General features: G+C 48.1%; 1 protein-coding gene across 1 annotated transcript in view; it reads right to left on the bottom strand.

The window, feature by feature from the left end:
- Positions 1–26,985, bottom strand: part of MIPEP (mitochondrial intermediate peptidase) — a 129,916-nt gene that overhangs the window by 100,667 nt on the left and 2,264 nt on the right. Inside the window, exons 2-10 of the mRNA XM_024753980.1 lie at positions 25,960–26,133; positions 22,878–22,966; positions 20,392–20,478; positions 17,263–17,326; positions 12,823–13,005; positions 12,147–12,303; positions 8,116–8,164; positions 6,412–6,472; positions 2,572–2,624 (exon numbers count right to left, since the gene is read on the bottom strand). Of these exons, the coding sequence (XP_024609748.1) occupies positions 2,572–2,624; positions 6,412–6,472; positions 8,116–8,164; positions 12,147–12,303; positions 12,823–13,005; positions 17,263–17,326; positions 20,392–20,478; positions 22,878–22,966; positions 25,960–26,133 (917 nt within the window). The remainder of the gene's footprint in view (positions 1–2,571; positions 2,625–6,411; positions 6,473–8,115; positions 8,165–12,146; positions 12,304–12,822; positions 13,006–17,262; positions 17,327–20,391; positions 20,479–22,877; positions 22,967–25,959; positions 26,134–26,985) is intronic.

Here is a 26,985-nt window from a genome sequence, read left to right as displayed (position 1 = left end):
TTTAGTACTAAAAATACAAGCTGGCTGAGGATAAGTCACTTTCCCAGACTGCGTGTAGCACGTGTCATAGGGGAGCCAGGCCTGTCCGGGGCCTCAGCCCTCAGGAGCTCCTGGCCACAGGGCCACGCTGTCCCCAACCCTCCCATCTGGACAAGAAGACCCCATCTCTGTGGTGGGTGCAGAGGAGTCAGAATTCCCAACCTTCGGGGGGCTCCGGGATCTCTAAGTACTGAGTCCGGAGTCAGGCAGCAACCTAAAGACTTCCCAGTGGTGCATTTTTGGTATAAATGGAGGACTCGCTCCCCTTTATTCAACAGCTTCTGTTTAAGATCACTGTCAAACTTCTCAGGGATCGCACACCCTGATTAATGCATACGTATACTTCATAACTGATTCTATCTTTCCAAGTATTCAAATATCCACATGTAATTTCCACAGAACCACCACTTGGGTATGCTATACTTACAGAGCACAGTGAAATGACAAAAATATCGCTTTTAAATTTAAGGCTAAGGTATTAAAAAATAAGGGATGGGAGGCACTTCCCTGGTGGTCCAGTGGTTAGGACTCGGAGCTTCCACTGCAGGGGACGTGGGTTTGATCCCTGGTCGGAGAACTAAGATCCTGCATGCCACGCAGCATGGTCAAAAATAATAATAATCGGGCTTCCTTGGTGGCACAGTGGTTGAGAGTCCGCCTGCCGATGCAGGGGACGCGGGTTCGTGCCCCGGTCCGGGAAGATCCCACATGCCGCGGAGCGGCTGGGCCCGTGAGCCATGGCCGCTGAGCCTGCGCGTCCGGAGCCTGTGCTCCGCAACGGGAGGAGCCGCGATAGTGGGAGGCCCGCGTACCACAAAATATAATAATAGTAATAATAAGGGGTGGGGGACATGATGCAGAGGAACACCACATAAAAATCACAGTGGCAAAAATCAGAAAGAAACAAGGACATCTAATTTACATTACTTTCCAATGTCAAAAATACAACGAAAAACTTTACATAAATATGGAACATATTAATAAAAAATTTAACATTCCTGTATGCTATGTCTTGGAAAGGATTTAAAGAGAGAAATGCTATTTTTTAATGCAACTGTAAGAACAGGATATGAAGTCTGGCAGCCATAAAACACAACTGTGGAGTAATGTCTTATTCTAGCGTATCTTACGTTAAGCTAGAACGTATTCTAAGCACTCACTGTTCATCAGGATCAAGTTATTATAGATTCTGAACTACAGTTTACGTGCTTTCATACAGAAGGTGACGATGCTGAATCTGGGACACATGTACAAGAAATACCAGCTGACAAAGCATTATTACCTACAGGTTAGGAGACGCCTATGCTCTGTAAGTAACACTGGTTTGGGGAACAGATACGTAAGGGGAGGCCACAGAGGGGAACAGATGGGAACTCAGTGGGTCAGCTCTTGGACACACTGACCGATCTCAGGCCACCTCCTGCTGCTGGGGCAGAACGAACAGGAAAAGCTACGGGCTTCTGCTTCTATGACAAATGCTGAAAGAAACCATTAGAAGAAGCAGCGTCTAATTTTAGTGAGGTGCTTACTACCCTTTGCTTGGTGCTTGAATATAATGCATGGTAACCAGAAGACTCCGAAGTTTAGTGCCAACTGAGTAACTATATTATCGTGATAGATGCCAGCACGATTCAGTAAAGAAAGCGGCTCAAAACTTCTATTCTCTTCCAGGACCTAAGTCAATCCTAACTGCAAATCTAAAAAATGAACCGTAAGAGAAAAATGTTAAGGATTTGTCAAAGGCTAAGATTCTGAGATTGTTAAAAAATATATTCCTCTTGCAGATGTAAAGTTGCTTGGGACATAAACATTTTTGTGTTCACTCCGAACAGGCCTCCCTATTTTGTGGGTTTACAAGCAAACATAAAAATGACAGAAATAGGGTATATTTAGGGAAAAAAGCATAGCTCCTAGTTTGCCACAGTTTAATAGACGCAGAGGAATACAGAAGCCAGAGGAGTCCCTGTATCAACTAAGTTTCCCAAATGCTTATTTCATTTATATCCTCCCAGATGTGCCAATAACATGCTGACGTGTTCCAATCAAAATGAGAAAACATAAGAAAACCACACTGTACCATGCCAAGTACTACCGCATTCCTCTACTGGCTCAACAAGTATTTGCCGAGCACCCACCCCGGGCCCGAAACGGGACACGACGAGGGTTCTAGCAAAGTCCCAGCACCCCCAGCTCAGGGTCTAGAAGCCTGGACAGCACCCACAGGAAGAGGCGGAGGGGCCGGATTCCAGCCATGCGGGAGATACTCACAAGGTGTAAACAGGAATGACAGAAGCCACAGAGGACGGGCTATGGGGGAGGGACCACTACAGGCCTGGGGGAGGGGCTTCCCAACCCAGATAAGTGACCTGAGGGCGGCTGCTGGCCACTCCGTCACAGGGCCTGAGCTTGAGGGGACGCAGGTTTGTAACGTGGGCACCAAGTGAAGGGACAGTTGCCCAGTTAGCAGGCAAAACGCTCAATACGTTATTTCTTTCTTCCTTCTCACATACAAGTATTTCTCAAAAAACGTACCTCTCTGCACGAATCACACCACTGTAGTAGGGGGGATCCCAAGGCATTAATTCCTACAAAGGAAAAATTCACTGTTATGAAAGCTGTTGACTATTTCACAATTTCAATCAATAATTTAGCCAACTTATAAAATGTATACCTGTTATGATGCCAGAAAAAGGTTTATAAAAAGCCTAAAAATTCATGACTTGGCAGGAGATACGTGCCTTTTTATTTTGACTTCCCTGCAATCAGTGAGTTGAGAGGTATAAATAAAGCATAATTGCAGAATTTGGGGAAAAGCTAAACAAATGTCATTCTAAAATGTAAACTAATGGAAGTCAAAATTGATAGATTAAATTAGCCACGCTGAAATTTTCCCCAAAATGTAACCCATGTTTTAATCCATAAAACATACTGCAGGTAAGATTAGGGAACTAAAGGTGAGACTAGAGTTCTTTCTAAATCTAAGCAAGAAGCTTAGGGTGGATCCCAGAAATGAAAGCAACAATTTAAAACGTAACTAAGGCAGAATTAACTCTAATCTTGGCAAAGAAAATAATGTCATAAAGAAACACTAGAACAACCATTTTTGACCCCTGGTACACAGTCCACAGCACGGGGACTCGCAGGGCTTCCCCCACCCCCGCCGGCCTCCTGCTGCTCCTCCACTGCAAGGCAGACCCCTCCCTCCGGCTCTGCCCAGAGGGCTCTTCCTTGGCGGTCGCCAGCCCCTCACTTCTTCAGGGCTGCTCCGGTGTCATCTTCCTTGGGGCGGGGGGGGTCTTCACTGCCCAGCCCCTGTAAGACAACAGCCTCCATCTACTTTTTCTGCATTATTTCCCCCACAGTTCCTATCACCACAGGACTAGCACGATACTGATTTTTTTCATGTGTTTACTATCTCTTTTCTTCCCCTACGACGTAAGCTTCGTGACGGCAGGGATTTTGTTTGCAATTTTCCCGTTGTATCTTGGCCCCTGAATTCTGCCTGTTACACAGTAGTCCCTCAAGAGTTATCTGTTGAATAAATCAACAGCATCTCCCAGACAGTATTGCTAAATGCACTTCAACTGCAAAACAAAACACCTGGCACTGAGAAGAGCTCCGTGAATGAGGCTTCTATCCTTATTACCAAGGTCTTTTAAAGGTTCAGTTTAGACATTATCTCCTCTGCGGACAAGGTATTCTTTCTCATGCGCCATGCTCATACTTTTATCAGGGAAGGGAACCAAGGTAAGACATGGAGGTTTCCTTTCTTTCTGCCCATGAGCTCCTGAAGGGCAGGGACAGCATCCCTGGGACTCTGGCCCCTGAGTGATCAGTTCCTGGCACTCATGGCCTCCAAAAGATGACTGTTTACTAACTGCTACGTGCCAGAAAGAGCGCAGGCTCTAATGCAACAGAGACAAGACACCGTCCCTGTACCAAGAGCTGACAACAGTCTGGGCAGCAGGAAGACAAGCAGCCCGCCAATCAGAGACCAGTGTGTCACGTGTATGACGCTGTACCACGCCAAACAGCCCACGAAGGGTGTTAAATCACAGGGGAGGGCAGGAGACGTCTGCAGGAGACAGAGCCTGAGCTGGGTTGTGAAGAATGGGAGCACGTAATCCAGATGTACGGCATTCGCTGGCACATAAACGTCAGTTACAATTTAAAAATAAAAGAAAGCACAGCATGGTAAATCAACTATACTTCAATAAAAAATAAATAAAAGTAAAGTACAAGAAGGGAAGCAAAGCAAAAAGTAAGTGAAAAGAGCGCACGAGCGTCACGCGGCTGTCAGCAGTGAGCGGAGAGCACCGACTGGGCTCCCAAGCAGAAGAGGAGGACGTCGGGAAAGATGACGAAGGGCTTGGTGGGAAAGCCAAGAAATGGGAAGGTAAATCTAATAATTACCTGAAAATGTTAAAGAGTGCAAGGCCCAATCAGTGTTTCAGAAAAATCCCTCTGGCAGCCCTGCATTCACTCATTCCCATTCCGAGTAAGTACCCAGGACCTTCTCCACATCCAACGTGGGCCAGGCACCCAGCAAAGCAGTTGGAATGCAGGACAACCTCGAGGGGAGCAGAACAAAAGGCTAGAAAACCAGTCACTGTCGTCTTGGGGAGAAGGAATAATGACCTCAGCCAGGGCTGTGGCAATGGGCACAGACAGGGGACAGAGTTCCCAGGAAGGTAGAAGCCGCAGGCCTCGGTACCTGACACTACAGGCCGGGGCGGGTGTGAACACCCGCAGGGCTCACTGACACACAGCTCGTGGCGCCCGAGAGCCTGCCTTTCTACCAAGTGCCCAGGTGCTGCCTTCCAGGGAGCAGTCTGAGAACCCCTGGTCTAGACTTAGTCCAGGGTCTGGCTAGGGGAGCAGTGGCACCTAGGGGAACGGTGGCACCTTCACCAAAACGGGGGCTTCAGGAGAGAAGAAAGGGCATTTCCCAAACATCCTCAGAACAGCCAGCATCAGTAGCTACATAACATGTCCGGGGCTTCCCTGGTGGTGCAGTGGTTAAGAATCCGCCTGCCAAGGCAGGGGACACGGGTTCGAGCCCTGGTCCTGGAAGGTCCCACATGCCGTGGAGCAACTAAGCCCGTGCGCCACAGCTGAGCCTGTGCTCTACAGCCCGCAAGCCACAACGACTGAGCCTACGAGCCACCACTACGGAAGCCCACGCGCCTAGAGCCCGTGCTCCGCAACAAGAGAAGCCACCGCAATCAGAAGCCCGCACACCGCGACGAAGAGCAGCCCCACTTGCCGCAACTAGAGAAAACCCGTATGCAGCAACGAAGACCCAATGCAACCAAAAACAAACAAACAAAAACATGTCCAGGGAGAACAACTTCGAGTCATATTAATGAATTAGCTTTTGGCAACACACTTCACCTTTTCTGTTCCTGTGCTCACCAAGCTGAATTCTGATCCACGATCTAGTTTCCTAAGTGGACCTACCTACGAAGCCGAAGTGGGTGGATGGCTAATCCTAGTTACTCTGCTAGATACAGCTCTGACTACCACTTAACAATCTCACATGCTGCTCCAGAAATCAGTGACTATGACAGAATTACTCCATTTCATGGTGGTAGGATCTGGGAAGCTGGTAAAGAGTTTCTAACCCTGCTCAGCAGCCACCAGCAACCAAGAATGACCACCACCAGCAGCTACAGGAGAGGGGTCCAGACACCCCAGCAATCCCGTGGCACCCCGAGCCAGATGAGGACCCGAGCCCTAACACCTGGGATCTCATCCCTTTTCAGGGCACACTCTGGCCCTAAGGACACTCAGTCTGACTGGAAGAATCATGTAATCATTTGATCTTAAGATTCAGTGTTTTCAAGACGGGTTACACTTTGTCAGTCAACATTGATCTACTTAACTGAGCTCCACAGGTTAGCAAACAAACGTGTCAACTGCAAGGTGAGCACTGATGCTGAAGCTGCCACCGGCCAGGCCATCCCCTCCTGAGCCCCCTAAAGGTGCTTCGCACACAGACGCCAACTCTCCATAGAACAGAAGCAACCTTTGTGTGAGCAGATATTAACACAGGTTGTGTTAACAGACTCTGTGTGCGTGTGTGTGTGTGTATGTGTGTGTGTGTGTGTGTGTGTGTGTGTGTGTGTGTGTGTGTGAGAGAGAGAGAGAGAGAGATAGCAACTAACCAACAAAAACAATGGATTTCCTGGAATGTCAGACTCCGACATTTGTATCAAATATTTCAATACTTTATTCCCCAAATCCAAGGATCAGAAACAAGACTATATACACCGTCAGCAAATCACAAGAAAGTTCTAGAGTCAAAAGATAAAGACCTCAGCTGACAGACTGTTTATATTATAATAAAAATATCCCAAGAGGGTCACTTACAGAATTTTGAGGATTTAGTTTCATTTTCATCCCTCGTATCATCTCAAAATCTTTCATAGTTCTGTAAAACAGGTTTATCAGTAATTGTTAGGACAAAATTTTCATAATTACATTATAAAAGAACTAGTCTGCTTATGTTACTTTCCAATACTCATGATAAAATTAGAAGTAATCTGTAGTGCAAACGCAACCAGTATTAACCAAGTTTTACATGTGCTAGAAGAAACGATAATATATACATCAGTAAATTACTACAATTTCTACCTTAAAAAGCACCTTGGCAGAGATATGTCTTGAAAGTACTAAAAGCCTGGAAAAACTAGCAGTGTTAACAGAAACATGCGAAGTGTTAATCAGTAAACTTTAAACCACTGCTTTTTTTTTTTTTTTTTGCTGTACGCAGGCCTCTCACTGTTGTGGCCTCTCCCGTTGCGGAGCACAGGCTCCGGACGCGTAGGCTCAGCGGCCACAGCTCACGGGCCCAGCCGCTCCACGGCATGTGGGATCTTCCCGGATCGGGGCACGAACCCGTGTCCCCTGCATCGGCAGGCAGACTCTCAACCACTGCGCCACCAGGGAAGCCCTAAACCACTGCTTTTTGCTACACCTTAAAAAAGAGGCTAACAAATTACTTCCTATAAAAGAATATTAACACAGATTATATTTAAGATTGCTAGTCATAATTTTTCCCCTACCAAAAACCTCCAGCTGGGCAATAATCAAATATGTACTTAATATTCGCGGAATATGAAATTTCCGTTAGAATGAACTCCTATATACCACTATAAAAATCTGAAGATAAGTCTGCTCAAAATATAATCTATAGCTACTACAAGTGAAGAAGAAGAATAATGCTTAACCAGCAAGGCAAAGCAGAATAAAGTCTCAAATAACTGCATAATCAACACTACTTCATTATATCAAAGCCACGACAGCTCACTGCATTGAAAGATAATTTTAGAATTTATAAATAGAATCCAAATTGGAGAGGACTGTGTTCTAAGGCATGAGTTTATAACAGAAGATGGAAATTGGAGCTAAAATTAACACGCTGCTGCAGTCAGGCAGCAAACGAGGTTTTAGGCAGTGCCATAGGAGAGATCACGGTCTCTCACAAACGTGCCATGCCTCGTCCTAGAGCCAGGGTGTCTGAAGGCTCCTGGGGGGCTGGCCCCCAGAAAGAGCACTACCAGAGTGGCCCCGAGGATGAGGGCCAGCCCAGGGGGCTGGGCAGGGAGAAGGCAGGCAGTTGTGACAGAGGGGCCACTGAGAGCGCTCTTAAAGCACACAGCAGGGCAAACAGATCCATCTACCATCCCCACCAGCCACCCACACTGAGGCCAACAGAAGAGAAATACTACATTTCCAGCTGATGATAAAACTGATGGTACAAGCTAAAATATATAGTTTCAAAAGGTTTGGGAAATTTTAAGAAGTCCCTATCAATGATGAGTTCCTCAAGACGGCTGACTGGTTCATCAGAGGGGACAGCCCAAGTTTCCGAGACTGTCACCTTCGGGGGACGACTTTGCACTTTCAAAGGAGGGCTCACTGTTCATCTAATCTCTTGAATAGTCCACAGATCTGATGCAATATTCCAACACTTATATTCTTAACAGGTCACTAATTGTTTTTTTATAAATCAAGTCTTAAAAAAAAACCTAAATAAATAACATGTACTCTAAAGAGAATACAAAAACGAACCTTTCAGAGAGTTTGTCAGATAGCTTCTCAAGGAACTGCATGACAGTCTCTAAAATGAAAATCCAAAAGAAAATATCTTTAACTACATAAAATAAAATGTACATGCCTGTTAAAATTATAATGTGGTGATCATAAGTCCATACACTACAACGCCTTTAAAGTGAGGATCCTCAAAGGGAAGCTGGGTTGCTAACATATGCTAGGCATTTCTGGATGATGATAATCTTTATTAAATAAACGAATTAAACTGACATAGTAATAATCAAAGCCTTAAATGATACCCCAAAATAAAAAGTTAACGGGAAATGAAAGAAAAGAATCCAAAGGTTCAATCTATTTCTATCTACTCGTATGTTTAAGGGAAAAAAATGTCTGTCAGACATGTCTAATTTTTTTCTGAGTTTTCAAGAGATAGCTAGCCTCTGATTTGTTCATAAAAATCACTACAACTTAGAAACATCAGATTTTAAAAATAAGTGTTTTTCTGGGTAAATTTTTTTTTTTTTTTTTTTTATTTTGCAGTACGCGGGCCTCTCCCTGCTGTGGCCTCTCCCGTTGCGGAGCACAGGCTCCGGACACGCAGGCTCAGCGGCCATGGCTCACGGGCCCAGCCGCTCCTCGGCATGTGGGATCTTCCCGGACCGGGGCACGAACCCGTGTCCCCTGCATCGGCAGACGGACTCTCAACCACTGCGCCACCAGGGAAGCCCAATATTTTTATTTTTATATACACAGCAGAATAATCTATTTAGGATCAGTATCCAAAGAAAATATTGCAAAATTAGAACATTAAAAATGTAGGCTCTATTGGAATTTTTTTTTTTTTAACTACTTAAAATACATCAGCCATAAGTCACTATTTTGTACAAACCCACAAAGGCAATGTAGTGGAGTTACTGTTGTTTCCCATGATAGGAAATTTTTCATGTGACTTTTTGAATTTAGCACTTTTTGCCACTGTTTAACATGTACACGGCTTTCACATGTATTTGAGAGTGGGCTACACACACTGTTTTTCTATTTTCCAGATGGTCTTTTATATGTTTCAGTTTCTTGTTCAGTTTATCTCTTTTCCAGGAACCCAAGGGTCTCCCCACCATCACTGCTGAACAAGCCCGTATCTCGTAACCTGAAAAACGCTGCCTCGTTTTAGACCGTGTTAAGAAAAACAACTGTTATTTAGTTTACACTAAAGTCTTTATTTCCGGATATCAAACCAGCTAGCATAGAGAACTGTTTTCAAATATATCTCTCTGTGTGGCTTTTTATTTCAAAATAACCATTGTTTACTAACTTTCACCTATTTTGTTTTCCTAGCTCTCTTACATATGAAACATCTACCTCAATTAATCTACCTGGATACCGTCGTAGTATTCAATAAAAAGGAATGAGTTTGCCGGCCTTGGGCAAGCGCACGCCTCGCTGGAAGAGGACCCGGCACACCTGTCACGTGGGGTCCACCCTAACCTGTACCCCTCCCACCTCCCGCCCCCGCTGTCAACAGCTCACTGTTCCGCACTGTCCACCTCCAGCTTCACTTCCCTCGTGAAACTTTCAACAACCATCCAAGCATCTGCAAACTTCCTGCGCTCCTAAAATCCCAGGGCATTGTTTTCCATATGCTGTGCATTTGGAACTAAAAAGACACTGATCTGTATTAAGGTTTATCTTTCTATGTACACGTCCAAGCTCCCCAACCAAATGACAGGTCACACTCGACACAACTGTGTGCACAGAGTCCAGCTCCAAGACATTCCTGTGCTAACCACCTTGCGAGCCGTGGATCTGCTGGCCATCACCCTGGGCGCTCGCTACTGCGGGGCCGGTGACCTCCGGTGACCTCCAGTGACCTCCAGTCACTCGAGCCGGGGCTCAGTCCCCCGCTTCCCCGACTGCCCCCAGCGTCCAGGCAAGCCGACCAGTCTCGTCCCGGCGTGTGTGTGCCCTGCTGTCCATCAGTGTTTCCACCTGCACTGACCAACTGGCACCTCACACCTAACTCAGACCCACCGCGCTCCTGCCCCGCCCCTGTCAGCAGGAACTGTCTTCCCGGTGGCTCATGTCCAAGGCCTGGCTCTCCCTTCGGGTGCCACACGCCCCAAACGTGACATCTCACCACCCGTACAGCCGCCGTCGGCCTGGAGCAGCCGCGTCCCTCACTGTGGCTACTGCAAAGCACCTCCGGGTGCCCCTCCCTGTGGCGGTTCTCAGCCCCCTCGGCGGGGCCATGACCACTGAAGTCCCGGCTCAAACCCACCTCCCCCGACGACGAGCCTCGTTCAGCTGTGACCTCCCCCCGCCCTGCCCCGCGGGCTCCCCCTGTTCCTCCTCCCGGCCTCACACCTGCGCCCCCATCCGGACCCTCCGCTCACAGCCTCGTTCACCAGCCCTCGCGGACTGTGCGAGGCCGCACACGTCCTGACACGCGCAGTCCTCCCTTCCCTGTACCACTTTCTCCACAACCTGCAGGTGCCAGGAACAGACCGGACTCTTCCCTTGCTTTTCTGTTTTCCTCTGTCACCTGCACACAAGCAGGGATTCCCATCTGTGCTACTCGGATTTATCTCCAGCGCCTAGAGTAACATCTGGCACACAGCGGGCGCTCAGTGCGTATCTGTCGAACCAATGAACTGAAAGAGCCGATGCAGGTGACACAGAAAAAGGGGCATGTGGTCTCAGGCGGCCGATGGAGGAGCATGAATCGAGAGCCTGGGTTTGGCCTTGAGCTCTGCCACGTCTTAGCAATCGACCTGACCTGCAGCTCTTCATCCGTGAAGTGGATACAACCGTCTATCTCACACGGCTACAGAGGAATGAAAGGAAACAACGGCCCAGAGTAGGCATTATATAACTATTACATATCGTATAAAATAATAAGACGTCATTATAACAACGTGGTGACAACAGTGACTGCGGAAAAGCACCCGAGGGGACAGAATACCTGTTTGGGAGCTGAAGTATATAACACAAATTTAAGTGTTCTATGAGTTCAGGGACGAAGGAGCCCAAGGGACGTGGAAACGTTTTAACAGGCTTCATGGAGAGGGCGGTGGGAGCCCAGCACTGACACCCTGGATAGGATTTTGACGGACAGACACGCAGGCAGCAAGCAGGCCTCGAGTGCGGGAGACATGCCCACGGCTGACTGGCGGGAGTGAGGCCAGGCCGAGGGGACGGCGTGCACGAGAAAGAAACAAGGCGGGCTGGGTTCAAGAAAACCTCCGAGGAGCTACGGACACCGCGGGGAACACGGGAGGGACAGAGACAGCACAGAGCCCCTCCCAGTGTCCCCCGACCCCGCGATCGGCACGTCTGTTCCGACGCACGGCCAGAGACCCCGGGTGTCCACGGCCATCTGCTCCCCCCACTCAGCCCGTCACCAAGTCATGCAGACCCAACCCCTACAACACACCTGGGTCTGAACAGCCCCACCATCGAGGCTACCCTACCCGGAACTCAGTGTCTAAAATGTAACTGTAATTTACTACACACCTTTGAAAGATACGCTATATACATTTGTATCGTTTTCATTGCAAACCATTCTCCCTTAAAGATCATAAATCATAGAGAACTGAACGGAGCAAACCCAGGAGATGCTCCCCCCACGCCCGCCCCAGCACCAACTTTGCGAAGCAGCCCTCTTCTCTCTGAAAGGATGGGTTTTTACATGACCCAGCCTACATTGAACCTTGACTTCAGCAGAAATATTCTCTCTGACACTAATTCTAACCAATCCGGTTAGGCTCAGCACAGAAACCAGCTGAGTTAAAATGAAAACAATTCAAATCATCATCAGTGAAATTTTAAGTATGATTTGCTCTCAACGTGTACATAAAAATACATAGGTTGGGCAGAATACATTCCAAGCTATTAGCTCTATTTAAAAATCCTTCCTAATAAAGAAGCAGAAATCTCAGTAACTGGTCTCTGACTATATGAAAAACAGAACAGCAATTTATAGCTATTTAAAGTCATAAGTTCAGCCTCATAAAATCCCTACTTTGTCCTTAAAGCTGGAGAAACAGGCTCACCTGGATTTTTAGCCATTGTTCCTTGGAGAGCTCTGTGGGAATATGTAGAATACCCCACTAACTTTGCCAGAAGATCTCTGTTGCTGAGCAATTCTTCTAAACATTTCAATTGACCAGCATTGGGATAAAGAAAAATTTTATAAGCGGCTTCTCGCACCTATGTTTAGAAAGTGAAAGGTGAAAGACATCCACACGCAGTACAAAGTCCTACACCATAATAATATAGGGTACCTCCCCCAGCCTTAGAATAATGGTCTCCACAAAGGGAGTAAAGCTTCTGAATTCATCACTGGTATGGGAGACAAATCATACTCGACTGGGTTCGCTACTACGGGGCAGGGTGGCACAAATCTTAGCCAACACATGTGCCATGAAGCACCTTTAACCAGGTGACGTGAAAACTACCTGCAATTAAAGTCTGAGTCCCTAGAATGGCCATCACGGCTGTTGTTCATCACACTTTGAAAATGAGGAGCCCTTTATTAAACAGGAGTAATCAAACCATTTTCACTATGCAAAGCATTCACAGAGTTAATAACCCCCAGTTCAAGTTTTCGTGCTTAGTGACACTAACGTATTTTTAAAGGTGTGACTATCTTATCACTGAATTTGGGGGTCACAACAGACGTGGCCCCGGTACGGAGACCAAACTGCATGAAGGATGGAGCACACGTACCAAGTCATCCGGCACTTCTGTACGCAGACCATCTACCAGCACATGGTCCCCGGCCTGCTCGAAGTGATGCCGAATGTGTTCCGGCAGGAGATGCTTCTCAATCTTGCTGGGAAAGTGGGTTCCCATGAGAAACGCGCTGCTCAGATCCAAGATTTTAACGTTCAGGTCTACTGCTCTTTTACGCTGTACGTAGTGGCAGTAATAAAGGTTATTTAAGTAATATTTCACAACTTAATAGGTGATCTATGAAGACAGCAAAGCAACATATATAGCTGAATTATAATTTAATAAGATACTAAATATATTAAGTGATAAAATGAATACTGAATATAATTTGTATCATAAATGTTTAATTTTATTTATTCATTTATGGCTGTGTTGGGTCTTCGTTTCTGCGCGAGGGCTTTCTCCAGTTGCAGCAAGTGGGGGCCACTCCTCATTGCAGGGCGCGGGCCTCTCACTATCGCGGCCTCTCTTGTTGCAGAGCGCAGGCTCAGCAATTGTGGCTCACGGGCCCAGCTGCTCCGCGGCATGTGGGATCCTCCGAGACCGGGGCTCGAACCCGTGTCCCCTGCACTGGCAGGCGGACTCTCAACCACTGCGCCACCAGGGGAGCCCCATAAATGTCTAGCACACAGTGATGTACTACAAATGTTAACTCTACTTTCGATAGATATTTAATATCCTGACCAAAAAGTTATCTTACGGATTTTTAGTGCTTCTAGGCTTTAAGACGTATGTGACTTCTAGAGTTCTATTCAAAGTCTGGGTTATACAACGCATCTGTGAAATTAACAACATTGGGAAGTCCAGGTCCTCCCCTGGCCCTGAAAACCTCTTAGTTAAGTGAGCCAGGGAGTAGCTGAATCTGTTTGATATGATACTTAAAAGTATTTTGAGACTAAACACAGGAAGTATTTGAAGGGCAGATTAGAAAATATTCTCAGTCTTAAAAGATCAGATACAAGGGCAGGGGAAGGAAGATATAATTAACGCAGTTCTTCGCTGAAGTGCAGCGAAGGGGCACTTCCGAAGCTCTGCTGGGCACCCACTTGCGGGGCTACAGCAGGACAGCAGCAGAGAGGTGAGGAGGGCTGGAGTCGGGGCTGCTGGGGCAGGACCACGTCCCCCAGCCCCACGGCTGGCACCGTCAGGCCTCAGGCCGTCAGTGACAGTGACAGAATGGGGTGGGTTTCCTCGTCAGTCACACCCCTAGGACACCACCTCCTGAGAAAACCTGTGCCATCAAAGGGGCGCCACAAATGTTCGGGACCAGGTCCTTAAAACTGAGGTCCACGTCACTGGCCAGGTCCCGCCGGGAACAAGGGGTGAATTTTCAGGCCCTTGTTACAGGAAAACTAGACAGGCATCCAGACCTGGGCTCAGGACGGGCTTCAGGTGAAATCACAGGCAAGCTTCCCGGCAAGGGGGTCGACAGCTATTGACAGGTTCTAATCTGCGCGATGACCCTGACAAATGGTTAGGCAGCGCGAGTAGTTTTAAAAGGTAACTGTGTACGACGCAGATGCACCCCTGCTAAGCTGCCGGAAAGAACTTAGTGCGTTTTAATAACAAAAAATTTCAATACAGACAATTCAAACTTCATAGGAAACATAAGCTTTCAGCTACTCCTACACCTTTATCATCCAGACTCTTCTCTTGGCCCGTTTTCTTTCTGACATGGCGATCTGTCACCCCCTAATGGTGACCAGTGGAATAACAAAAAAGAAAGACATCTGGAAATTATACTACAGTTCCAAAAACTTTCCTCACAGCTTTTACTATTTAAAAAAAAAGTGATAAAATTAGTTATTTCAAGGAGTTCATCACCTGTTACAATCCCTGGAAAAATGAAAACGGTTTATTTCCCAACTTCACCAACAGTCTGCTAAGCATATCATTTCATCATTTGGACATAATTAAACACGCGGTACTCGGAGCTCTAAGAATGCTATGAGATTGTTGCATTTATTAAATGACTGCTGAAGAACACACTTCCTTTAATTTTTAATTGTATTCATGAGACCCTAAAATGTAAGTAAGGAATGACCTGGAAAGAATACAGAAAGAACGTAGGCCTTTACGGTTTGTAGGTTATGTTAGCGGCTTCATTTCAAGCTCTCTTAAAGTGTGCTGTCTCCCTTGCCCCCCGTCCTAGTGGAGCACCTCTGACAACAGACACTGAAGTGACAACACAGAGTTCAGCAGGTTTACGTTACTGCATCTTCACTGTGGGTGGGCTCGCAGGGACTAACCTGCTAGGAGGGGCAGCTGTCCTATTAAGAACACATGTTAGATAAGAGCAGCAAAGTCAGTGCTGGTGAAGCTGACCTTGACCTGACATGCTACTTTTTAATAAAGTTTCAAAAACATCTTTCATGAAGATTCTACAAATAATAAAACTATTCTGCCAGATTCTCTAATAGCAAAACTTCCTCCTGAAAATATCGAATCTGATTAATGTCGGTGAGCATCACTGTGATTCTCACACATGATTTTATCGAGCCTAAAACTCCCGTGCCTGAAAAAAGAGAACCCACACTCCCTGCCCTTGAGAGACCTGTGATTTAGACAAGCAACGCAGTAGTAACAACCTAAAGGTAAATGCCGTATGTGTGAAGTAAAACGTGCGTTCGGATGAATACAAAATTCCACCTGGGGGGTTGAGAACAGCTTTGCAGACACCATGGCCTGAAGATGAGGCTTAATGGGGATTTCAGACAGGCAAACCCAGAGGGGACAGAGGACCAGAGCAGGGAGGGCAGTGCCATGAGTAACACGGGGGTAAGGGCAGGGAGAGCTGGGGATTCTATGTATTAATTACCATTTATACTCCTTCAGTAGGCAATGGGAAGGCACTGGAAGGTTCTGGGTGGGAGAGTAACAACTGAATCAGCGCTTTAAGGAAAGTACTCCAATGGTCAGACAGAGGTTAGACTGACCGCCAGTAGGCCTGCAGGCAGGGCAGCTGGGCAGGCCCTGGAGTCGGGCTGGCCTATGTAATAGCCTCCTCCACCTACAAGCTCTGTGACCTTGGGGAAATCACATGACCTCTAGGTGCCTAAGTGTCTTCACCCATGAAACAGGAATAGAAGTAGTACCAACCTCAAAGCTGTTATGAAGATCTGATGAGAAATACGTGCTTTAAAGAGCAAATGCTTAATCACTGTTACTTATAATGGGTGTAGGAAGACAATGGCTTTTAGGATGGCCCAGGTATTTGGTGATAAGGATCAAGGTGAGTTGTTCTGGGGATGCGGAGAGGCAAGTGAAGCCCTACAGAAACAATCCAAGGACTTGGTCACTGAGATATGAAAGCACTGAGAATGGAAAAAAATGCAAACTGACTCCAAAATTGGATTTGGGTGACTCAGAGAATGGTGGCATTATTGGTACAGAGAAGTATTAATAACAAACTGGTCTGGAAAGGGGCAAATGTGTCCATTTCAGGCAATCTGAGTTTGCAGTAGAGCCTATCAGCCTTGGGGACGGCTGGGTTAGGCCAGGAGTCACATGTTGAGCCCTTAAGGCCACACCAGTACACAGACATGTGAGCAGCCTCAGAATTACTCACACTCAGCACCAACCAAAATGACAGCATCTATGTATGTGACACGTATTCTCAATATCCTGCCCTCTACTTTCCAAGACACTTTGATAAACCAATCTCTGTTAATAGGTAAGTGGCTTTATCGTATATTTACCAGGAGAAACATATTTATCTAAAAAAGAAAGAGGCACTGTAACAGTCTAGGCTGCAGGCAGGCAGGGCGAGACGCTGGAGCAGGCAGCTCTTTGGGTGCTGGTTGGACCATCCCATTCTCCCAGCCCGGAGCTTAATACTGAAGTGAATAAGCGCGCATTGGGATGTCACGTTCTAGAAGAGCAGCAGCCAGGGTGAGAGATCCTCAGGACAAAGGATGGGAACTTGAACAGATCGCTTTGCCTTGTTCCCACACATGTAAAATGAGGGGTCTGGACAAAGAAGGCCCCTCCCATCCCAGTTTCAACATGGTATAACCCATGCTTACTGCTTTCAGAATGAAACTATGGGGGTCTGTCCAAGACAGGTATTACATCAACAAACACACCTGCACTGGGTCTCAACAATACTTCCTGTACTTCTGCAACCAGACCCTAATCTTCAACAGCGCCAGCTTTCCTACTCACTAGCTGGCCTTCCTGATACGGCCCATCTCATCCCACTTCCATGACACCTAAAATGCCCTGCCTCAAGTCATTTCTTAACTCTGAATTATCTTGGGTGACAGGCCAACTTCCAGAGGGCACTATGTTCAAATACAACTTCCAGGAGAATTTTATAACATAACCGACCTAGGTGTCTTTATAATATGGAAATTCAAGCAACATACAAGAACCACATCAACAATATACCAACTAGATATCAGTAAAACAAGAGGAGCCAAAAAACAAGGTTACCTTTTCTCTGTCTAGATGGATTCCACTGATTTCAAAATCAAACATAAACAGTTCGGCCACTCGCCTGTAAATAAAATATGTGACAGGTTAGAACAGGTAATGATAATTATGAACAAAAATCAGTTTTTTGCAAAATAAATCCATCTTTTCCAACCTTACTGCCCAAAAGCCGGATGTTTCAACACACACACACACACACACACACACACACACACACACACATTTGTTTGCTTGAAACCAGGAGCGTAACATCTTAGAAGTCAGGCAAAACAGCTGGCTGACTGACTGGGTTTTAAGCTTTCCTATGGATGATTTGGTATCAGATACACCGTGCTAACTATACAACAAGTCTTAAACTGACAATGAATGACAATTACTCCAACAAGGCCAAATTTTCCGTTTTCTAGAAAGGAAAAAATGTACATCTTTTCAACTGTCTTTCCTTCAAGAGTATCTGCTGCAAACGATACACAACGCACCAAATTAAGTCCTTGTGGGACATACACACGCTGCCTGAACCCTGCGTAACTGTAGCACATTTCCTACTCAGCATGTGTACCGAACAGAGCGATACTCTGCTCACCCGTAAGGCGTGGCGCAGACGGGGATAAGTACTTTTTGAATGAATGAACACAAGGCAAAAGAAATAATAAGTTTCCTAACAGGGGTACAAATAAAGTGCTTAGGGAGTTCAAAGACCATCAGTAATACCCTTCAACAGGTCAGCAATATCTGAAACATCACCTTTTTCTCCTGCTATCAAAAAGCAGACTCTTCATCAGCTTCACGCCACCATCCTCTTCCCCTTGGGCTACGTTTGCTTAGACTTAGGAGGGAAGATGGCCATTTCAAGAATGGGTACCGGTGTGCTTTGTAGAAATCCGGTTTTTAATGATCGTAAATGCATCCGCAAACTTCACAACAGGCCCGAATTTTCCGAACCTTTCCTTAATGTAACAATTTCACCCTAATGTCAAGTATTAGCAGTAATAAAAAAGCAACAGCAGAACATAAAGTATCCTGGATAACATCTAAAGCAAGGGGCAACTTTTCAGTAATTTTCTCCGGTGATATTTTATACTTACAAGTTCATCTTTCCCTTTTTATTTTTTTTTTAAATTAATTAATTAATTTTTGGCCACATTGGGTCTTTGCTGCTGCGTGCAGGCTTTCTCTAGTTGCGGCGAACAGGCGGCTACTCATCGCTGAAGTGCACGGGCTTCTGATTGCAGTGGCTTCTCTTGTTGCAGAGCACGGGCTCTAGGTGTGCGGGCTCAGTACTTGTGGCTCGCAGACTCAGTAGTTGTGGCACACGGGCTTGGCTGCTCCATTGCATGTGGGATCTTCCCGGACCAGGGATCGAACTTGTGTCCCCTGCAAAGGCAGGCGGATTCTTAACCACTGCACCACCAGTCAAGTCCCCATCTTTCCCTTTTTAGTTATAAGCTAATTTAAGATGATTTACTTTCCCATCAGGGACCAGGGGAATCAAAATACTGAACTCGTGGGCTTTCCTGGTGGCGCAGTGGTTATGAATCCGCCTGACAATGCAGGGGACACGGGTTCGAGCCCCGGTCCAGGAAGATCCCACATGCCGCAGAGCAACTAAGCCCGTGCGCCACAACTACTGAGCCTGTGCTCTAGAGCCCGCAAGCCACAACTACTGAGCCCGTGTGCCACAACTACTGAAGCCCACGTGCCTACAGCCCGTGCTCTGCAACAAGAGAAGCACCCGCAATGAGAAGCCCGTGCACCACAGCGAAGAGTGGTGCAGCCCCCGCTCGCCGCAACTAGAGAAAAGCCCGCGCCCAGCAACAAAGACCCAACACAGCCAGAAATAAATAAAAAATATTTATAAAAATAAAAATCCTATTGGCATCTTAGTAACATCTAGAAATGTGGTACACGTCCAATTAGCACAACTCCTTTGTACCTCAAATGGTCTGCCAGTCTACTTCCATTTTTATACATTAAATATGGGAAAGCAAATCTGTTAGTAAAGTCAGATCATGAACAACCTGTTGTTACTCAAAGTCAGCAGCAGCTCGGTACAAATCCAGCACAATTAGCAGGCATTCAACTTTTACTCATTTTGCTAACGAAGGTAATAATGCTCAAACCTAAAATTATAATAAAGACCCACTGCTGTGATTGTACAGCCAGCTTTACCCATATCCTGAGCATCAGGATCAATGAACTGAAACAGGACCACAGGTAACCGCTTACAGGCAGACAGGCGAAGACAACCCCTCCCTGCTTCTCACACGGCATGATCACTCGTACACCAGATCAACACGAGACACCACCACTGACTGACCCCTGTGGGCTGGGCTTCACTTGGGGTCACAGGCCACGTACGGACACAGACAACAGAGGAGGAAGCAGATGGGGCCAAGTAAGCATCCCATAAAGAAAAAGGAGATAAACAAGTGCAAAAGGCAGGGAAAGACATTCGTCTCTGTGCCATGACACAAATAACATATAGGCAGGTTAACGACAAACTACCACGTTTTATAAATAAATAAATCTGAGCAAAGAAATATAATATCCACAGTCCTGTATCAAATATATTTGTGTACTCAGTTAGGTCTTTTCAATTCAGAATCATAAATGGTATGAACCAAAGCCAACCATTTCAAGGATCTTGACATCCACCAGTAAATAAAAGCACTCTGCTTTCAACTCCCGCTGTAGCAATGACGGAACTTTAGGAATGCAGCTAAAATGGAACCGTCAACTGCTCATAGGAATCCATTCCCTGGAGAGGGCCCTGCTGCAGGCCACGGCTGTGGGGTGCTAAGATGCAGCAGTGAACAAATCAGACCAGGCCCTGCCCTCGAGGAGCTTCCCGTCCAGCGGGTGGGAAAGCTGAGCTGACAAACGGGCAGAGGAGAGAAGGCTGGGAGCCTGAGGACGGAGAGAAGTGGAGCTGGGCAGGAGGCCGGGGTGAGACAGGCACAGAGCTCTCGGAGGAGACACCGTCTGAGTGGCGTCCAAGGAGGGTGCGGGACTCGTCGCAAGGGGAGAAACTGTCTGGACAGAGGGGCTGTGAGCGCAGGGACACCGAGGGAACGGCTTTCAAGCTCAGCTCCACAGTCACAACCGCGATGAACGCAAAGGAAGCAGTACCTGGTTTCTGGATCAAGGGAATCCACAAGTTTTTTATCAGCTAATAATTTCTGCAGACTTTGATACAATTCCACATTTGTGTTCAACCTAGAAAAATTACAAATAAAAAAAATTAAATGATTTTCTAGTACCTTCCTTTTTTGCTTTACGTGAAGAGAATGGTGTCAAGTTCCAGCATCCACATGGCCAGAGGCCAAAGGTTTGGGGTATTGTTTTGTTTCTTCCTTTGGACCAGGAATGGCATAACCGCAGGTACTAAGGGACGGGAAGTGTGTTAGTACTAACTGTCCCGGAAAGTAAAAGCACAAACTTAAAGCCACAGTCCACAGCTGGGGACAGAAGAGCAGACAGGACGTGACCCCGCTTCCATCGAGAACCAGCCGCGTCAGCAACATGCCAAGGACCACTGGTTTCTCTAACAGGAGAGGAGCGGGGATGGGAGGGGAGGAACGACCTGCAGTCCTGACTGGGCGCCCAGCCTGGGCTGCCCTGGCTCACCAGCGGGAGTGGCAGGTCCACACCGGGGACAGCTCGAGGGCACAGGCTTCAGAGCCACACCCTGCAGCCACATGGGCCCCGGCTACCGTGCCCTTGGTCCGAAAGGGTTAGACCCTTGGTGGCCCCCAGGGTTCAACGAGACGCTGGGCACAGCCCCCACTCCCAGAGGAGGCGGCTACTGTCTACGGCTGCACTCGGGCCCGGCCCACCCAGCACCACCGATAGCTCCTGAGTCCCTCTCCCAAGAGCACAGTGCGGGCCAGGCTCCTGCCTCGGGGAAGGGCAAGGGCTAAGCGCCGCCCGCCAGGTCCACTCAGGGGCTCGTGGGCGGTCAGGTTCCCCGGGCAGCTCACACACAATCAAACCCCTGCAGGTTCATACGAACCGAGGGGCCTCTGTCACCACAGTGCTCACGGGCCACCCTGAACCTGAGGGACCAAGGCAGCCCCGCCGGCCCGAGAAATGCTCAGCACGGGGGCAGGCTCGGCCTCAGCCCCAGGAACCGGGAGAAGGTCAGCAAGGACCGCCGCCTCCTCTGGCTGCTCGGCCCCCGGCCACCCACATCCAAGGGCAGCCGTTCCGAGGTGGCCGGCCGGACCCACGTCCGAGGTTTGAGCAGATCTCCCATATCGTGTCCTACATTGTAGGACTCTGAGATAAAGTCTGTATTTTAGTCTATATTTGGCATTAATTCTAAACAAATACATCCAGCTTTATCCTTGCTTTCCCACCACTGGAAAGTCAGTCGATTCTACTCGGGCACCGGAAGGCATCCTATTCAAAGCTGCCCTGGGCAGTTAGGGTGCAGCTCAGGCTACGGGAGAGAAGGAGCCAGCGCTCAGGAGGGCGGAGGGCAAGGCTCTGGGTTCTGTCCGGTGACGATGGCCAGGTCCCTCGGCAGCACCCACGCCCCCCCGGGGGGGCAGGGCCCGGTCCCAGCAAAAGACTGAGCTGCGCTCCATGGCCAAGGGGGGACCGCGGGCCGAGCCTCCGACACCACCTCTCTACCTACCGAGGCACCCACTGTCCCCCCACGGAACCAGCAGCCCAGGTCCGCCGACGCAGCACGCAGGCCCCAGGCAGGGGCCTGGCGCTCTCGCTCACCTCCCCAGCAGCCCTCGGCTCCAGCGCCTTCAGCACGCCAGGGTCTGGAGTTTGCAGGGACCAGCTTTCCCGTTCAAGGAGGCAAATTTCGCACGCACCATCCCCAAAGGGCAAACGCTGCCGGGGGCACCGGCCAGCAGCCGCACACCCCACGCGAGCCCCGGGGGACGGGGGGCCTCCGCTGGGCTGGGGGGCACAGGTCCCGAGGTCTTTCCAGCCAGGGGGGCCGGGCGCCCGCACTGGCTGACCCCCGTCCTGGTGGGCGCCCCACCCCCTCCCCGTTACTCTGACCAGTATTCTTACATTTACTCCTAATCCCTTTCAAGTGACAGACTTCACCCCAGCCTGCGCCTGCCGCAGCTCCCAGACTGCCTTTACGATGGGCCCCGATGCCCCAAATCCCAGCCCCAAGGGGACCGCACGGCCACCGGGCAGAGGTGACCACACTGACCTCTTGCCCTGCAGCCACAGCTCCAGGGCGACAGCGATCCCACCGCACGGCCATGTGCCAGCTGGCGCTGCCCGCCCCCGAGACGCTGACGACCCCTTCAACGAGGAGAACGAGGCCCCAGGTGTCCGCCGCGTGCCCCCCCGCACCACAAGCACTCTGCATTTGCCGCCTCGTCCTCCTCCCAGCAGCCCTGAGACGCAGATCACTCCACCACCCCCCTGACCAGTGAGGAAACCGAGGGACGGCAGACAGGGAGGCGGCCCAGAGTCAGGCCGCGGGCTCCCCCCATCCGCCCACCCCGGGCAGCCCTGTGGCTCACACACCAACCCCGTGCCTCATCCCCCGCCAGCGGGCGAGCCCTGCACACAGACCACCTGGGGCACAGACCCGGAGCCCGCGGCCCAGCACGGTCCGGGAGGAGGGGTAGACGTACGTCTCCACCATGGCGCCAATGCTCCGACAAGCTTCCTCCGCGGCCTCTCTGAATGCTGCCTCGGGGTGAGCGATTTTCACAAAATCGGCCTAATGGAGGGGAGACAAAAGCAAGAGGGCATTTGATGGGAAGCTTGCTTCCAGGGTCTGAGGGCGAAAATGAAAACGTGAGCTTTAAAATGTGCCATCTGCCTTGACCAGGAATTTCCATTACTGGAACTTTCCTAAGACGGCGGGAGGAGCAGCTTCTTCCTGAACATTCCTTAATTCTGTTATTCCCGGGAACCAAGTCCGTTTCATTTCCTAATACATTCCAAAATACTCTTAGTGACTTTATTTTAGAGAAGCCTCCCTCCTGCAAATGTAAAAACCAAGTGAATTCTTCCTACCTCTAATCATTCAAAAGAGCAGGCTCTCGCTTCAAATAATCCCGAGCTTTCTACCGAAGCGTTCCTACCCGGCTCCCGGGAACGGCTCCCGGGAACTTCGCTTGGAGGCGCTTCTAGTTAACACTCACACCTGGTGTCTTTTCAAGGCTGAGTTAAGTGCATTCCAGCCGTTGTGCGGAGAACAAAGACTGCCTTTGAGTAAACAGGGATCCCCAGGTGCAGCCAACCTGGCTCAGGACTAGAGCTGCTATACTGACCTTAGAATTTAACTAAGCCAGAATCCCTCTTTTAATTTTTTTTAACGAAATCCCATAAAACTAGATTTTAGTTTCCATGTTAACTGCAAAACAGAAATGCAGGGAAACTACAAAAACCTGCGTATTTTCTTCATTCTCATGAAGACAACATATACGGCTAACACGTGAAATAAAATCGCCACAAAGTAAAATGCTCTAATTTCATGATCAAAGAGTTTTTTATGCAGAAGCAGACAGATCCATAGTTTGATACAACATTTGACGTAACAGTAGGATAACACCTGCACTCAGGCACCTGAAAAGCGAGCTGTGTAAACTTCAAAAGATGCTGTATAAATTACTCATCTGCAAGCTGCACAGTTTACAATCAATATTAAAATTCAAAACACCAGCAAACGTTTTAAAACTCGTCTGTGATAGCGGTGAAAATAATACAGTTCCACGGGGGCTGTGTTAAGAAAGAAAAAGAAAACGAAACGACCAGTTTATAAAACTCATGCCTTACATGGTATTGATCTCACTAGCCGGTAAAATCTTAAAAATTCAAAAAAGGAAGAAGATTCTTTGAGCTTTTTGACCCAAATATTTACATGTATAAATCACATCCTAGCCTTTTTGAATGAGACATTATCAAACTTCATAAATATAAAAAACTTCAAAAATAGGGCAAGCTATGGGGCAGAGAAGTTAAAATCTTTTAGGGAAGAGCAGAAGTAGAAATGTGGAAAAAATGCTAGAACACTGGTTAATTAAGACAGAGGCTAAGACAACAAACACCCAGTAAGTTCCGGGATTTCTGACCGCAAAAGCCAATACTCGATTACAAATAAGTGAAATTTGCTGACCAGCGCTTTCCTTTCAGATTTCAGCGGCACTGTCAAGCAGAGACAGTTCGAAACCTCTTTTAGGACAGTACATCTCCCACGTCCCTCAACAAGACGAGCCCTCACTGAGCACATCCTGGAGGGACAGAACCCGAACCCAGAAAAAGCAAGAGCTGACTACGGAGCCCGCGGCACAGCTCACTTCCCCTCAGGAAAGCCCTTCAGGGTGGATACTCTGCCCATCTCTTTACAACTGGGAAACTTGCAGCAGTGGGTCTAGGACAGCGGAGGTGCTACTGGCTCAGCGCAGATGCTGAGAGCAAGGAGGCTCTCGAAGAAGGAAACCACAGACGGGGAGCTGCCTCCCTGGTGAAGAAAGTCAGCCTCAAACGGTAAATATGATTCCACCTACCTGATACTTAAGAAAAGACAAACTACGGGGATGGAGAACAGATCAGAGGTTGCCAGAGGTGAGAGGCAAGGTGGGTGCGACGCACAGGGAGAGTTCTGGGGGTGATGGAAGAGTTACGCAGCCTGACCGCGGGGCGGCTACATGCACAGAGTCCACGTTCACAGACTTGCACCATCCCTTAGAAGAAGCAGATTTTACTGCGTAATAATTTTGAAAATAAACACTTTCTCACAAGATGGGGAGGCGACCTTCCTGCCACTCCAGGTAAGGTTCCATCCGGCCCGGGCGGCAGCAGTCCTGGAAGCGTGGAGAGCAAGGCCTCTGCGGCCAGACTGCCTAGACGCGAAGCCCAGCTCCACCACTCACGGGCCGGGGGACTTAACCTCTTAGTGCCTTTCTTTCCTCGTCGACAGGTGGAGACATGCCCAGAAGGCTGCATCAGTCAATCCAGGTGAAGCTCTTAGCTGGGTCCAGTGCCAACAAGAGCTACAGAACAGCCAGCACCAGAACATAAGCCCCACGAGGTCGGACCACACTCCCAGTGCCTGACCAGGGTGGGGCTGCGCGTAGAATGAACGTGGAGAGCGAGCTGTACAGACAGGAGCAGGCGTGACCACGACTGGGGACTTGCGCGCCACTACGATGTCGCGGCCACCCTGGGCTGAGAGGGAAGCCTGCTTCCACCTCGGCCGTGGGCGTCTCAGCTGGCGGAGAGACCTGAGGGCACTTCTATCTCAACTTCAAAACGTGGGGAAAAGACGCCTTTGATACAATCAGTTTGATGTCAAAACCTTATTTTGGATCAGAAAAGACATTCCTGAAAAGGCTTATAAAAACTAGTTTTCTTCTAAGATTAATTTTATTGTAAAGGTACAGGTAAACGTTCTACTAGAATTTTGGTAGACATTTTTATAAATGAAGAACCTCTGTAACATAAAGAGTCTTTGCCATGTGCGTAACCATTCTTCCATTACCTGTTACATCTCTGTTATTAAATATACATATTAAAGGACGAGTACGAAATCTGACCTTTCCTGTACATTCTTCCCATTCAACAGCACGCTTCGCTATAACACATTACACCCAAGAGCTCTCAAACAGTTCAGACATTCCTAACTTTACAGTCCAGTACTGAACCTAATATACTGAGCTTAACTTGCAAAAGTGAGAAGTGGTCTGCGGCCCATGCCCGGCGTCTTACCAAGTCGGCCACCCTGCACAAGGAGTCCGAGAGCTCGTCAAAGATGAGCACGGTCTGGGGCCCAGGAGGCGCGGAGCACACGCGGCGCACCAGCTGCTCCGTTTTCCTCAAGGCCTTCTCCTGGGCGACACGGAATCCTTCCGGGGCGCTGAGCTCAGGAACTCCAAACAGGCCCTGAAACCCAAAGAACAGTTCCCACCGATAACTAAAAACATGACCTGGGGGTATGGAATACAAATACTTTTTTCATGAACAAAATCTTGGTTTTCATTGATAGCTCATATCATGGTGACACCTGTCATCACAGGTATCGCTTTCACATTCCCCGCGACATTCCACATATGACACTAAAAATGTTTTAGAATGTAATTTTTCTTCAATTTTTAATTATTTTATAAAAAACAAAAATAGAATGATATGGGTTCAAAATCCAGCTCTGTCACTACCACAGAACCTAACTCACGAAGTGGCAAGGATTAAACGATACACGTTTTTAAAAAACATTTTAACAGTGCCTGGCACACAGAAAGCATTTAACAGATGTCAGCTGTAACCGCTATCAGCTGTGTGACCCTGGTCGAGTTCTCTCTCCTCCTTGGCCTAATTTCTTCATCAGGCATGAAGGGATGACAATACGTGCTGTGTCTCACAGCACGGACACAGGAACGAGGTTAGTAAGTTCTCAAGACCCTGCCCGGCACTGAGTGAGGTCCAGGGCACAGCGTCAAGCACTCCACAAACTATGAAATAGGGATGGTGAGTTGATTACTGAGTACAGATATATTTTAGAAAGATTTAATAAACATGCTAAACCAAGTCACAGGCGGAAACGGGCAGCAAATTTTATACCTTCCAAAAGCACTTCAGCACCTTGATAAAGATAAAAATCACCATCTCATGGGAAGGAAGGACCATCTTCTGGTACCGGTTCAATCACACTTGTTATGATGCCCAGGAAGGCAGACAAAAACCACAAACACTTATTACACATCGACGGCATGCCAAAAGTGTACCATGTACTTTACA

The sequence above is a fragment of the Neophocaena asiaeorientalis genome, unplaced genomic scaffold, assembly GCF_003031525.2.
Source record: "Neophocaena asiaeorientalis asiaeorientalis breed wild unplaced genomic scaffold, Neophocaena_asiaeorientalis_V1.1 scaffold443, whole genome shotgun sequence".
Classification (NCBI taxonomy): domain Eukaryota; kingdom Metazoa; phylum Chordata; class Mammalia; order Artiodactyla; family Phocoenidae; genus Neophocaena; species Neophocaena asiaeorientalis.
Note: the sequence above shows the minus strand (reverse complement) of the source record. Positions and strands in the feature narration are given on the sequence as shown.